Here is a 14039-nt window from a genome sequence, read left to right on the forward strand (position 1 = left end):
AGTTCTTATTCAGCTTAAAGCAGTACACGGCACATGTTAAGCACTTAAGAATAAATGACTGGTGTGCAAAACAAAAAAGGAGTATTGATACAGAAATAAAGTGACATGAATAAATCACTGGCTCCTCAAAAAACTCAGGGATAAATACCTAGTACATCTGTTCTAAATAGCAAAGGCCCAGATGTACTGGTCACCATCGCTCAAAGGAGGTTAGAATGCTAATTCCTTAGGCAGCAATTTTTTACTTTTTTGCTCACTACTTTGTCTTTAGAACTCAGAACAGTACATAGCATGGTAGGAGATCAATAAAGATTTGCAGAAGGAATGAAGAACAGATAAGACACTTATACTAGAACTGCTCAGCCACTGCAGGTTGAACTGTGCAAACGTTCTATAGCCCAGAATTTACCCCACCACCTCTGTGATATTAACAAAAACAGCTAACATTCACCAAGTGCTTATTATATGCCAGGTACTGTTCCAAATATGTACACCAACCGTTCCTTTTACTCCTTACAACAAACCCTTTAATGCAGGTGCTGTTTTATAAAAGAGGGGTGGAAATACCATGGACCAAGGTGACCTGGGTAGGAAAGAAAAGAACCAGGTTTCAAACTCAAGAAGACTGGCTCCAAAATCTGGCTGCAACCAACACACAGAGAGAAAATGGCTCTGCTTGTCCTTTCTGTGCTTAGACCTCAGTTACATTGGTTGAAACTGTCTGACTTTAGTCAAATATAGAAGCATGAAAACTTGTCCAGGAAGTCACTGTTGACTCTTTTTTAAGTCCAGCTACCTAATTTATTAAGAATAGAACAAGTTTTTTGGACCCAGTGAACTTCACCTCAGGATGTTCCCCAGGTGCCTCGTGGTGGTCACAGCCTGCCCCTGACCTGGCATGCAGCATCTCACCCTTCAGAACTATTCTTAAAATGCTTGAGATTTTGGAAGAAAAATGTGAGAAACAAGTCTAAATGAATTTTGAGAAGAGACCCATAAATACAACACAAGAGTTAGCATCAGATGGCTGGAAGATTACTCTATTGAAATGAATGGATGATAATAATAGCTTCTAAGCTCTGATCACCTTCTATGTTTGAGGCACTCACTAATTTCTTACCACACATCTTATTCATTTCATCTTCCCAGGAACTCTGTGACACAGGAATTATTATTATCCATTTTACAGATGAGAGGATATGTTCAGGAAGGCTAAGAAAACTTGACTAGGGTCACACAGAGCTGGTAGTTGCTAGAGCCGAGATTTGAATCCACTTCTGTCTGACTCCAAAGCCTGTGTCATGCCATGTTCCAGCCCACTTGGCCTCCCCGCTTGTGCTAGGATAATGGCTGCATAGGCATAACTACCAAATCCTTCAGGTGTCTGCAAAGAACTTTACTGTAAAACCTCCAAATCGCAGTTTATTTGTTCAGTCTACACAGCTTTTGCTCAAGAAAATCAGGCAACAGAACCTCCGAAGCAAAAAAAAAAAAAAAAAAAAAAAAAAAAGAAAAGAAAAGAAACAATGAGAAAGAAATGGCTAAAATCAGGTGCTCTGGTCATAAGCTTGGCATCTTTCAGATGCTGAAAATTTCAGAAGGCTGGACAGTCAAGTTGCAGCATGTAATTCAGAAAACTTTATTGTAATAACAGTTTATTTTCTCCTAAGGCACAGGATGGATAAAACCATTCTGCCTGGACTCTGTGGATCATATGTAGTAGGTTAATCCAGCTAGTTCAGGAACACTGCTCATGAAAGATGGGTCATGGTTCACAGAGCATTTCCAAGTCCCATGACCAGAGGTTTCACCTCTATCTCCGGTCAGCAATTTTCAAAGTATGTACCAAAGATCACAACTCCAAGGAGGTGGGCAGAAGAGAGAATGTGGATGCAGTCATGCAGATCCATCCCCCGTACTTAAAATACAACCCAGAACACCATCCAATGGCTTCCTCTTCCACTGAGAATAAAATCCAATCCTCACCACACTGCTCCCAGCTCATTCTCTCCCGGCTGACAATGTTACAGCCATTCCTTGGACTCCCAACCTCATTCCTACTTCAAGACCTTTGTACTTGTAACTTTTCTGCCTTGACTGCTATTCCCTAAATCTTTGCATGGCTATCTAGATCTCAGATCAAAGGCGTTTCCTAACTACTCCTCTAAAGTAGCACCCCCAATCACTTTTTATCATATCACTATCTGATATGATTATTTGATTACTTTTCACCCCAGTAGAAGGTAACCTCCATGAAAGCAGGGTCTTGACTGGTTCACCACTATATCCACAGAATATAGGACAAGGAACATTTGGTGATGAATGAATGTCTTCCTAGTGTGTCAGCAGCTACCTTCATTTTATACATATCCATATATAAAACTATACTTTTCAAACCAAAAAAATGAAGGTGCTGGGCTTGATGATGCATTTTTTTCCCCTAAAATAGGAATGTATGTAGATGAAAATATGTAGTATCTCTATTTAATAAGGAGTTTACTTGAAAAAAAACTAAAATTACATAAAATTGGGACTATCTTGGAGAATCTGAGATAAGTAGTTATCAGATACATGAAATTCAATTTTTTTTCATTGCTTAATAAACTGTTTTGATGAGTTATGCCTTTACCTCCACAGCGTGTAGCTGTCAACAATCACTGATAACAGGAGTGATCACCAGGGAAGGATGAGAATGGTGAGTGAGTCTGGGTGCACAGGTAAGTTTGCGTATTTACACATGTGCAAAAGCACCTTCAGCTCAGAATCCGTAACTGACAGCTATTTTTTTTTTTTTTTTTTTTTTTTGTCTTTTTAGGGCCATGCCTGCGGCATATGGAGGTTCCCAGGCTATGGGTCGAATTGGAGCTGTAGCGTCAGGCCTACGCCAGAGCCACAGCAACACCAGATCCGAGCCGCGTCTGCGACCTACACCACAGCTCACAGCAACACCAGATCCTCAACCTACTAAGCAAGACCAGAGACCGAACTCGAAACCTCATGGTTCCCAGTTGGATTCGTTTTCGCTGTGCCATGACAGGAACTCCCATAACTGACAGTCATTTAAGCTAGAGTGGCCTTGGTTTACATTTGCTACTATAATTGAGAAGATATGTCTCTGACTATAATGTGTGTTTTGAATGCCTGGGGATCTTATTAAAAATGCAGATTCTGATTCTGAGGTGGGGACTGAGATTTCGCCATATTTTTAATAAGTTCTCACTCAGGTGACATCTATGCTGCTGGCGCAAGGATCACACTTTGAGAAGCAAATCTAGTACTACAAAATTACCATCTGGGAACCCTGCTTCTAGATTAGCTCAGAAAGGAAGTGGTAGCCACAGAGGACTTAGTTCCCAAGAGACAAAAATATAGAGAACCCAATTAAAGAAAAGCAGAAAGGAACTTCTCTGGAAATAGATGAATGGGTTTTCTTAATTCACAATAAGCCAAATTTGTAAGCACTCAAAATAGACTTACTCCTAAGTGCTGCCTTGTGTACCGATCTGGGAAATTGTTTAACTCTGGTATGAGAATTTGAAACACATATATTCCTTTGTAATTGCGATACTGACAACTCTTTGAGCATGAGAAAGAAGGCTTTGCCAACTCTGTGTAGTAACAAAACTAACTGGGACCAATTTCCCCTTTTCACCATTTTGCTTGTTATAAAATAGGTTACTTTTTTCTGGTTTCCCCTTTTCAAGTTTCCCGTCCTTACCACCACCCAGCTCCCCCACATCCGGCCCAGTGGGTAATACTCTCATTACTTTCTGCTGCTCTTCCACCAGCCTGCCACCCCACAAATGGTCAGTGCCACCCGGAACTCTCAACTGACTTAAGCCTCCAGCCTCAACTGGCTGCTCTAGCAGCCTTAACAGAACTCTGCACTGCCTGCATTATTGCTCACATTGTTACTGTGCATATTTCCCTGGGGACCTTGGGCGAGAGTGGGGTCACTGAAAAGGCAGGATTTGAGTATTCCTGTGTCATTTGACTATCTTCTTACAATAATGAGGGGCCATGCATGACCTGTAACCATCCAGTGACTTTCTTCCCAGTCCATGAAAATGGTGAAAACAAACCTGGCCTTCTCCTTCCAGTTTTTTGTGTTCCTTAAGAAGTTGCTCCACTCGCGTCACACTATCTCCAATGTCTGTACACTCTGCTTGCTCTGCCAACAAGTTGCCCAGGGCAAGCTTAACCTACACGACACATTAGAAAAATCCAGAAATAAGCCAACAAACACCCATCTGGAGGTACTCTAGACGACTAGAAAATCCAAAAAGGATTCAGGACATATGCATATCTATCGAGACTTTTTGAAAAATTACAGTTCATTAGCTTTCAGATTAAGTTGGGGGTGCTGAGACACATGTAGATGCAACATTAAAGCAAAATTGAACAGATTATCAATCAAAAAGGAAGGTAAACCATCACTGAAATACCATGTCTGCCAATAGGAAAATGGGATTCTAGTGCATTCCTACCCCACTGCAAAAGCGAGAAGGGGAAATCAAAGAAATAAGGGGGAACTGGATTTGGGAAAGGAGGGAAGCCTGATACCCACAGTTCAAGAGGGAAGAGAAAATCAGAGATCACTGAACCATAAAAGGAAGTTCTATTCAACAAGAAAATAACACCTCACAAAAATTTTGTTCAAAATGCTGCAGCTGTAGGCATTGATTAAGCTTCAGGTGATGCTCAGACCAAAACTGACTGAAGGCTTTTTCTGTTTCATCCAATTGAACTAACAATCTGTCAAGAAAGAATAAGAAGTGAGAATGGTTAGCACTCATTTCCACAGGCTCATGTAGATAACACTCATGGTTTCCATACTACTACTTGTGGTACTTTCCTTTCTATGGAAATCTCTGCCACCTGTGACTTCCTCATGGTTCAGCTGGCTCCCACATTTTTCACTTTCAGTCAGGATACCCTTGGTACTAGGCAGAAAAGTCACTTCAGATGCAGCTGCTATGCTTTAAAATGTGCCCCTGGTAATCTTACCTTTGTGCTTATTTCTTCCACCCGAGCACAACACCCAACCAAACTGTTATTTGCAAATGAAGCTCAATAAATACTACTACCTTCCTTGACATCCTAGGATGTGGGAATGGCATCCTCATAAAAAGATCTCTGTAGATGGATGTCAGATGGATACTGTGGTTTTTTCTTTGTTGTCTCAAACATTCTTTCTTGACCCCAACATCAGCAGCTGTTTCAATCTATTGGTTGTTTCAGATCATCTGGTTCTACATTTTCTCTCCCCAGAAAGCAGATTTCCCCCATCCCCAACTCACCTTTTCATGGTAGCTACATTGTCAAGTTCATTCAGATTGAGTTTGCTGGTAGGACTTTTGGTTGCTGGTTCTCGAATGCATGACAGCAATGTGGCCCCTTGCTTTCCAAGTAACTTCAGCTCATCCTAGAGAAAGGGAAATATAGTCTCTCTTAAAAGGAATTAACAAAAGCAAATCCTTGGTAGGTCTGAGGTGAGGTGAATGGTGAATAGCAAATTAAATGCTAAAAAAGTCAAGCTATAGCTTTTAAAATTAACTTATTCTTAATAGGTAATACACATGATACAAAATTCAAGATATACCAAAAAAAAAGCAAGTTATGTATCCATAGCCCATCTACTCTCCTACTTCAAAAACAACTGTTTAGTTTTTATGTCTATTTCAAGTTGTCATAAATTAAAAACTGTTAGTTAATAAAATCTGGTTTTAATATAAGAGAGTGACCAGAAATAAGAAAATGACATCTATCAAATGTAAGTGCTGGAAATGCCATGCAATAATAATGTAATAATCTCTAGCTGACCATGAATAAAACTTCATCCGGTCTCATCAATAAACACCTGCCAGTCCTTCCCCCTGCTCCCAAAGCGTGGCTTTATTCCATAATGGAAGTTTAGCATAGATAGGCAGCAATTGCAGTTTGACCTGGAAAGATTCATATTTCCAAGGCAACTCTATTCTCCTCTTTTTACATGTGGACTTAGGGTGCTGCAACTGGGGAAGATGTCAGGCTATCTTCCTTCTCCCAAACCCAGTGGCACTAGGCCTCTACTTGCACAGCACAGGTGGTCTCTCAATTCCCTGAGCATTCAGTGGGAGGTAAGCCAAAAGGAGTGGAGCCTGGCCTAGGATTTTGCTGCTAGGAGCTCTGGGCTTGGCCCCTGGGTCACAGAGGATGCTGGTTTGCTATGCCCTGAAGGTAAGAATGGGCCCATAGTTACAAAACAATCACTTGGATGCACATGAATTCCAAATCTCCTCCTCTAGGCTCATCACTTCCAGCCTCATAGGATGCAGAGTCATTCCCTGTGGGAGTTTTATACTCTCCACTGGAGTCATACAGAAATCCAGGCCCTCTCAACCTCATGCCTCTGCTCCTTGTCTCCCATCCCACTCCAGTATTCACCCTCTTCAGAAATTCCCATTATCTATACCCATCCTCAAACTTGTCCCAGGATCTGATTGATGAAAGATTTGACTCCTCTGTTCTAGGCTCTCAAAATTCTTTGGATAGCCCATATGGCTCTGTCCTCCACAAGTAATGCCCCAAATCAGCCACGTGGTTGGTATTCCTGCCTGGGAACCAGACATATCCCTTCTTTTCCACTCTCAGGTATCAGCCCTCATTTCTTATCTCATTGATGCTCATTAAATATTTGTAGGTTGGATGAATTAAAAATAGTCTAAAAGAGATTACGTTGCAGATGGATTAAAAACAAATAAGAGGAGTTCCCGTCTTGGCTCAGTGGTTAACGAATCCGACTAGGAACCATGAAGTTGTGGGTTCGATCCTTGGCCTTGCTCAGTGGGTTAAGGATCTGGCGTTGCCATGAGCTGTGGTGTAGGTTGCAGACGCGGCTCGGATCCCGAGTTACTGTGGCCCTGGCGTAGGCCAGTGGCTACAGGCTCCAATTCAATCCCTAGCCTGGGAACCTCCATATGCCGTGGGAGTGGCCCTCAAAAGGCAAAAAGACAAAAAAAAAAAAAAAAAGAAAGAAAGATATGATGGAGAGAAAAAAATCACTCATTAGTAAGTGCTCTTAGCTTTCCCTCTTTTTCCTCCCCATGAAAAAGGGTCTTGGTTTTAACTCAGTCTCTTAACTGCCTCTGAGCTTACAGCATTCTAGCAGCATTGTGGCATTAGCTGTTATCTCTCTCTCACACATACAGTGTGTGTGATGCAGAATTGGGAGGAAAGATGGAGGGACCAAAGAAGAGGGATATTGCTAGGGCAAAATGGAGACATCAGAGCGGGAAACTTGGAAGAGAAATATAGCCAAAAAGCTGCAAAGCATGAGGAAAGCATATGAGAGAAAGAAGATGAGTCTTAGTAAGTGATGTCATACACTGTATTTCCTTTACATGGTTTAAAAATACAAGGAAAAACTGTGACCTGGTTACTGCTTTGGGACAAGACAACATAATCACCTTCAGCAAGGTTACCAAAATCCACCATAAACAAAGAAAGAAAGATTGAGGAACTATAGTACTTGGAAAGCATAAAAGTAAGTTGCCCAACCCCAAAACAGAGTTTGTCCCTGTTCATAGTGGTGACAATTCAAAATATTTAACACCTGTATAGAGCAGTCACTGACCAATAAGCACAGAAGTCAGACAAAATGCTGAAACAGTGCTGAGGTCATTGTGGTCCAGGTATTAACCTTTCAGTTGCCAGAATCATGAGGAGGTCTGTGGGTCCTGGGAAATGGGCGAGGGAGGTGGAGTGAGGCACTCAAGGGATATAAATCTTTAATTCTTTAAACAACTGCTACAGCTGTCCCAGTGTGTATTTACCATTATGGTTCCATCACTATGGAGACAAGCAGTTGGCCAGAAGACCTATGATGGAGTTCCCATCACGGCGCTGTGGTTAACAAATCCAACTAGGAACTATGAGGTTTCGGGTTCGATTCCTGGCCTTGCTCAGTGGGTTAAGGATTCAGCGTTGCCCTGAGCTGTGGTGTAGGTTGCAGACGCAGCTCGGATCCCGTGTTGCTGTGGCTCTGGCATAGGCCGGTGGCCACAGCTCCGATTCGACCCCTAGCCTGGGAATCTCCATATGCCACGGGAATGGCCTAAGAAATGGCAAAAAGACAAAAAAAAAAAAAAAAAAAGAAGACCTATGATGTAGCAAGGCATGGGGGACTACTTTAAGGTCAAAAGAATTTAAAGTTCCTGGGAGGAATTCTTTCCTATGACAAGTGTAAGTATGAATGCAGATATTCATTCATTCATTCAAAATGCATTTACTATAAAGAACTATTACTACATGCCAGGCCCTGTGCTCGGCTGTGTCAGGGGCTGGAAGTAGAGGTAAGATGGGAAGAGGACCTGTTAGAGCCTAGAGAATACGTGAATGATGAATGCTTCACACTCCTTATTCAGCCTTTATTACTTACTCAATATCAGCCACTAAAAGTGAACTCTACTGTCCTGTGTTATTCATAATGCTGACTAATGAATTCCAGAATCTGGACTTTAAAATGCAAATCTTCATAGTTCAGGGGAAAAAGTCCCTGAAAGAGATGAGATATCCCCTTTCCTCAGTGGCTATTGAGTGAAATCTTCCTATGACTTAAAACTAGATCGATGCTATAAAACTGGGTTGTGATGATCATTATACAAGTATAAATATAATAAAATTCATTGAGAAAAAAAACTAGATCAAAACTTTGATTGTTAGGGTATTAACATTGAAATATCTTATGGCATTTCAGACCTATTGATACACATATTGGTATTCATAATACTACTTCTGTCTTCCTGTGCAAAATCGAGACCTCTGGGTCTACCCATTTCTAACTTATATTCTCTGCAAGTAGAGTCTGAACAAAGGGTCTTTAAAAACTCCTAAATCTACAAAATTATTGCTGAGGTCTTGAAAATAAGTAATTCTGATAGATTATTTTCTTCATTATTTGTTACCCTGGTGGTATTGATGGAATTGTCATCTCTGAATACAAGACTGAAGGAATACTGAATGGAACAAATACTGAATATGAAACTGTATTTATATCTATAAAGATTGATCTGTCACATAACTGAAGGATCCCTGGCACTTACCTCTGCTCCTGTGTGATGGGAAAAAGACCTACGGGTCTTTTAGGTTTACCATTTTAACAACAAAAACAACAACAACAACAAAATGGGAGTTTTACCCTATTTAAATGAGCAAGGCCAGGGATCAAACCCACAACCCCATGGTTCCTCGTCTGATTCGTTAACCACTGAGCCACGATGGGAACTCCTCCCTTCTCTTGTATGTAGTATGATCTGGCAACTTTACAGGTACCTATTCAAATCATTTGCCCATTTTTAAATTGGGTTACTTGTCTTCTTAACGGTTGAGTTGTTAAAAATTGTTTATATAGTCTGGACACTAGACATTTATCAAACACATCATTTGCAAACATTTTATCCCATTATATAGGCTGTCTTTTCACTTTCTTGATAGTGTCCTTTGAAGAATAAAAATTCTTAATTTTGATAATTCCAGTTTATTTATCTTTTCCTCAGCTGCTTGTGCTTTTAGTGTCATATCTAAGAAACTATTCCTTAATCTAAGGTCAAGAAGATTTACATCTCTATTTCCAAGAGTTTTATAATTTTAGAATTTACATTTAGTTCTTTGATCGATTTTGAGTTAATTTTTATATATAGTGTGAGATAAGCTTTTTATTTCCTTTGTTTCCCATGTGGATATCCAATTGTCCCATGGTGCAAGGATGTTAGGCAGTTTCATTCTCATGAAAAGAAACTATCTTTGGTCACTTGTGCATTTTTCTTTTTCTTTTCTTTTCTTTTACTGCCAGCATTCAGGCTGGAGGAGGAGCTCAGTGATCTGCTTCCGGAAGATGTATATAAGTTCATGAGAGTTTCAGTAAGTTCTCTTTGTGCAGATAGGATCCTGACAGCAGCAGGTGAGTGCTGCCATTCTGCTTGTAAACAGAGAGATGGCTTATATCCCGTCAAGCCTGCCTTTCCTCAGGAAATAAATGCTCTCCTTGGAGAAGGATTCAATTTTCAGAGGAGCTTGGGGGCAATTATGTGCACGTGCTCTAAAGGTGTATTCCAACTCTCCTTCCATGTGTGAAAAGCACACACAGGGATGGGATGTGTGTATGGTGTGTCCTTGCCTTGATTCATGAGGACCTTGGCCTCCCCCAAAGAAGGCTAACACTGTGTGTATAGTACCTCTCTTCCTTTCTGTTCCTCAGATGGTATAGTGAAATCACAGAGAAAATAAAGTTTCAAGTCTTAGCATGAAGCTCAAGTGCCCACAATATGACTGAACACAAAACAACACATTGAAATTAAGAACATTCTTTGACCACAAATATGGATTAAAAGAGCCAACCTGTAGCTCAGCTTTAAGGAAGGAATTTGTTTCTAGAGAAGAGCTTAAGCTCATAAGTTTGCTTGAAAACACAATATGATTCTTTTGCTGTGAATGTTCTGAGATTTTTTTCTTCATAAACATTATGGTTTGATATACCAGTGTGGTCAAGAGAGAAGAGATTATTTGGGAAGATAATTTTGAAGAAAGTGGTAACAACTCCATAAAGAATTAGCAAATGATGCTGTAAAAGTTGTCAAGTTAAATGACTCTCCTGTTTTCATTGGTTGATTGTAGAGGCACCTCTGTGCTTATCTGAATCTAAAATAAGGGCTCTCAAAGATCTCTTAGAGAAAGGAAGTCAAGAAACCAAACCAAATCTCTTAATGCTGTGCTGTTCAGACAAAAACTCTCTGGACTGGGAGGCAGCTGTAAATCATACACTATTACTCTCATAGATATTTAAATAGATTTAAAAGTTCACTGGTCTGAGGATGAATCTCATATTGTTTTTTCACTTGGAAAAGATGCTTTCCAAATGGAAAAAAAAATTGTTCAATTAATTATAGAAACTTTGGTTAAAAAATAGGTAAATCACTCTAACAAAAATAAAATAAAATGTATAAATAATCAAAAACTACTAAGTTATTAATAAAAGTTTCAACAATATTTTTTAATAATATAAACTCTTACTTTGTAGCATTTTTGGATGGGAAAAAGGAAATATCTAAAACCTAGTTTAATAATTTTGGAATTTTTGCTTCTAGTTTATAAGATGTGAAAGAAATCAAACTTGTATTAAGCCAATAATTAGTAATCACAAAAAAGAAAACCTCTGTATTGTCTTTAAAAGAATATTAATATTACTTGGTAAAATACGGAATAATCTGTATTTGTATTTTAACCCAAATTCACTTAATATTTTTTTCTTCCAGTTTTATTGACATATAACCAACATACAACACTGTATAAGTTTAAGGTTTCATCTTGGTGCTTCTACTCTGCAACCTCTCCCAACCCTCCTTGGAGTGAGGCACAGAACACACCTGCTCATGAGGCCAGGCTACAGCCCCATTCACAACGCCTCCCTACAGGTTTCTACATTCAACATCACATCCGTATACTACGTGACTACTCTGTAGGCACCTATGGACTTGACCCTGTGGGCCTGGACCACCAACCCTTTTCTAGTAGACTTTCAGCAGAGGTATCCTAGACCCAGCCTTTCACACACCTGTGCCACCTCTTCCAAGAACTACACGAGGTGAACTTGGCCAATACACTCGGCAAAGAAAAAGGTCAAGCTTCTCAAGGCATTTCCATGGAAAATTCTAGGATGGTTTCAGGTTTCTACAGTTTCAAACCAGATCTCTTGATTACTCAGAGTAATTTTGAGAATACATTTTGAACCCTTTATGGTGACCAAGACTCTTAAAGAGAGAATTAAACAGTGCTCCCTGACACATGAAATAATTAATTTACCTCAGCTACTACACTCTGACTCCCCTAAACTGAGCTATGTGTTTCTTAGGTTTGTATTTTTTTTGTTTGCTTTATTGGCATGCAGTGATGGGCTATTGATATATGTTGAATAAATACAAAATCAACCACTTAGCAAGGCAAATTTTCTGCAAATTTTTCATCGCAGATAAAAGATTTCAGCTCTTCTTAAGCTCAATGCAGCAAGAATACATGTAATGCTACAATGGATCAACTTTCCCATCCTGAATTTGCTGCCCTGTTGAATTCTGGTCTCCTGTGAAATAATGGATTTGGTCTGTTTGTGCTTCTGGGGGCGGAAAGGGGCTGACACCCATCTAGTAAGCCCTGAGAAGACTTCCCTTTGCTGCATGATCTGAAAGAATTTAGTAGGCTCCCTTCCCAGCAGGTTCTAATGTGCTTTTATGAATCATTTAATAGGCGCCTCTCCTCAAACCAATTTTAGAACATCTTTCATAGTCTTTTTTTTCTCAAGTTGGTCCTCAAATAAAAAGACATATCCCTGAGAGAGTGATGCAATAAGTCCGCTTAATTGTCTGCCCTAAAACTTCACAACAGCCTCAGGACAGTTTATGTTTCAAAAGCTGACTCTCATCCCTCTCTCCCTCCCTGCAATTTCAGCCCATTATATCTTTCTCTGTGCTGAGCAGACCATAGGAGTATGGACCTCAATGCAATGCTCACAAACCCCATCTCACAAGCACAAAGCTGGAATGAGTTTCTTTTTGAGGGGCTGCTTCTCATCGGCCTTATTTGCAAGGCTTTCACATATACTACCCAGTCTTTAAGAGATTTTTCTCTTCACATATTGTCTATCCGGATTGAAGATAATTAGTGACTGCCAAGTCAATGGAGAAGAGACGAGAAGACTTTTAATTCTGCTCACAGCACCTCCAGGAAGCTGACCATCTACCAGCACAGATGCTGGCCTCTGAAAGGTCACTGACCACTTACCTGCATCTTGTCCCGTTGTTTTGTGTGGGACATGAGAAGGTCTTCAGTGGATGGCACACTTCTGGGCAGCTCTGTTGTGGCCAGACAGTCCCCAAAAGTCCGGAGCATTTGGGCAGTGGTCTTCAATGCTAAAGCAAAATTTTCAATGGCCTAGAAGATCAGACCATCATAACAACGAGGAGGGATTAACATTCACCAACATGCTCTCACAATAGGACAGGAGAACTAGCTGCTGTTTCCTGCACTGTACTTTGTGCTACACATTTTTGTATCATCTCAGTAATCCAGAGCAGAAGGCATTTTATCTCCATTTCATAGAAGAGGGAACTGAAGCTCTAATAGGGCAAGTGAATCGGCCAAGATCATATTATTAGGGCAGCAAAGAAGGAAAGAAGGCAGGATTATAACCCATGGTTGCTCTATTTTTGCAGGAGTTTTTCAAGGATCAAAAGAAATGGTAAATTTGAAAGAATCCGGGGCACAGATGAGTACCTTACAAATGTAATAGTAAGAATTAAGATAAGAGGGTATGTGAGGCCTACAAATGTCATCCCAGAAATAGAGGAAAGCCAGAGCTTTCCTACGGTAGGTCCCATTAACAAATTAACTTGATTCCCTAAAATAGGGCACAAATGAACCTATTGACAGAATAGAAACAGACTCACAGACTTAAAGAACAGACTTATGGCTGCCTAGACAGAGAGGGGAGGGAATGGGATGGACAGGGAGTTTGGGGGGAGTAGATGCAAACTACTACATTTAGAATGGATAAGCAATGAGGTCCTACTGTACAACACAGGGAACAACATCAGTTGATCTTTATGGTCCTTCTCCATCTCTAGAAAAGCCGGAGGGACACTGAAAAAGGCACATAAATTGATACTCACAGTTCGATGATTTATCCACTGACTGTGGCGATATTCCAAAGTTCCCCCTAAGTCCTCTGTCAGTTGGCTTTTGTCAATATAGCCATGAAGGTCAGAAACGGAGTTTAACATAACAATCTGTAACAGAAAAAAAACCCGGTATGTTTCTCGCAGATAATTAAGTAGCTCATCCAGATTCTACTGTGACTTAAACAGTACTTTGACTTTGCCTGATCAGGCATTTATATCCAAAGATGTTTACTACATCCAGCAGAGAAACATTCTGAAGTCTCTTTCCATTTTCCTCCTTTGAATAAGGAATGGCACAGTGCTGAACAGTCTGTGACAAAATGGTAACTCAGA

General features: G+C 40.2%; 1 protein-coding gene across 25 annotated transcripts in view; it reads right to left on the minus strand.

Moving 5' to 3' along the window:
• Positions 1 to 14039, minus strand: part of MCF2L2 (MCF.2 cell line derived transforming sequence-like 2) — a 250868-nt gene that overhangs the window by 142511 nt on the left and 94318 nt on the right. For all 25 annotated transcript variants that reach the window (XR_014824428.1, XR_014824429.1, XR_014824430.1 and 22 more), the window contains 5 exons: positions 13698 to 13814; positions 12811 to 12960; positions 5301 to 5425; positions 4641 to 4755; positions 4083 to 4202 (listed from right to left, as the gene is read on the minus strand). Coding sequence is in view for 14 of the 25 variants with exons in the window: in XM_084990481.1 (XP_084846607.1) it covers positions 4083 to 4202; positions 4641 to 4755; positions 5301 to 5425; positions 12811 to 12960; positions 13698 to 13814 (627 nt within the window). In the remaining 11 variants the exon portion in view is untranslated. The remainder of the gene's footprint in view (positions 1 to 4082; positions 4203 to 4640; positions 4756 to 5300; positions 5426 to 12810; positions 12961 to 13697; positions 13815 to 14039) is intronic.

Source organism: Sus scrofa, chromosome 13, assembly GCF_054392235.1.
Source record: "Sus scrofa isolate SSC_HxYL_T2T_F1_AM1 chromosome 13, Sscrofa_HxYL_maternal_Yorkshire_Landrace_v2.0, whole genome shotgun sequence".
In the NCBI taxonomy this organism is placed as follows: domain Eukaryota; kingdom Metazoa; phylum Chordata; class Mammalia; order Artiodactyla; family Suidae; genus Sus; species Sus scrofa.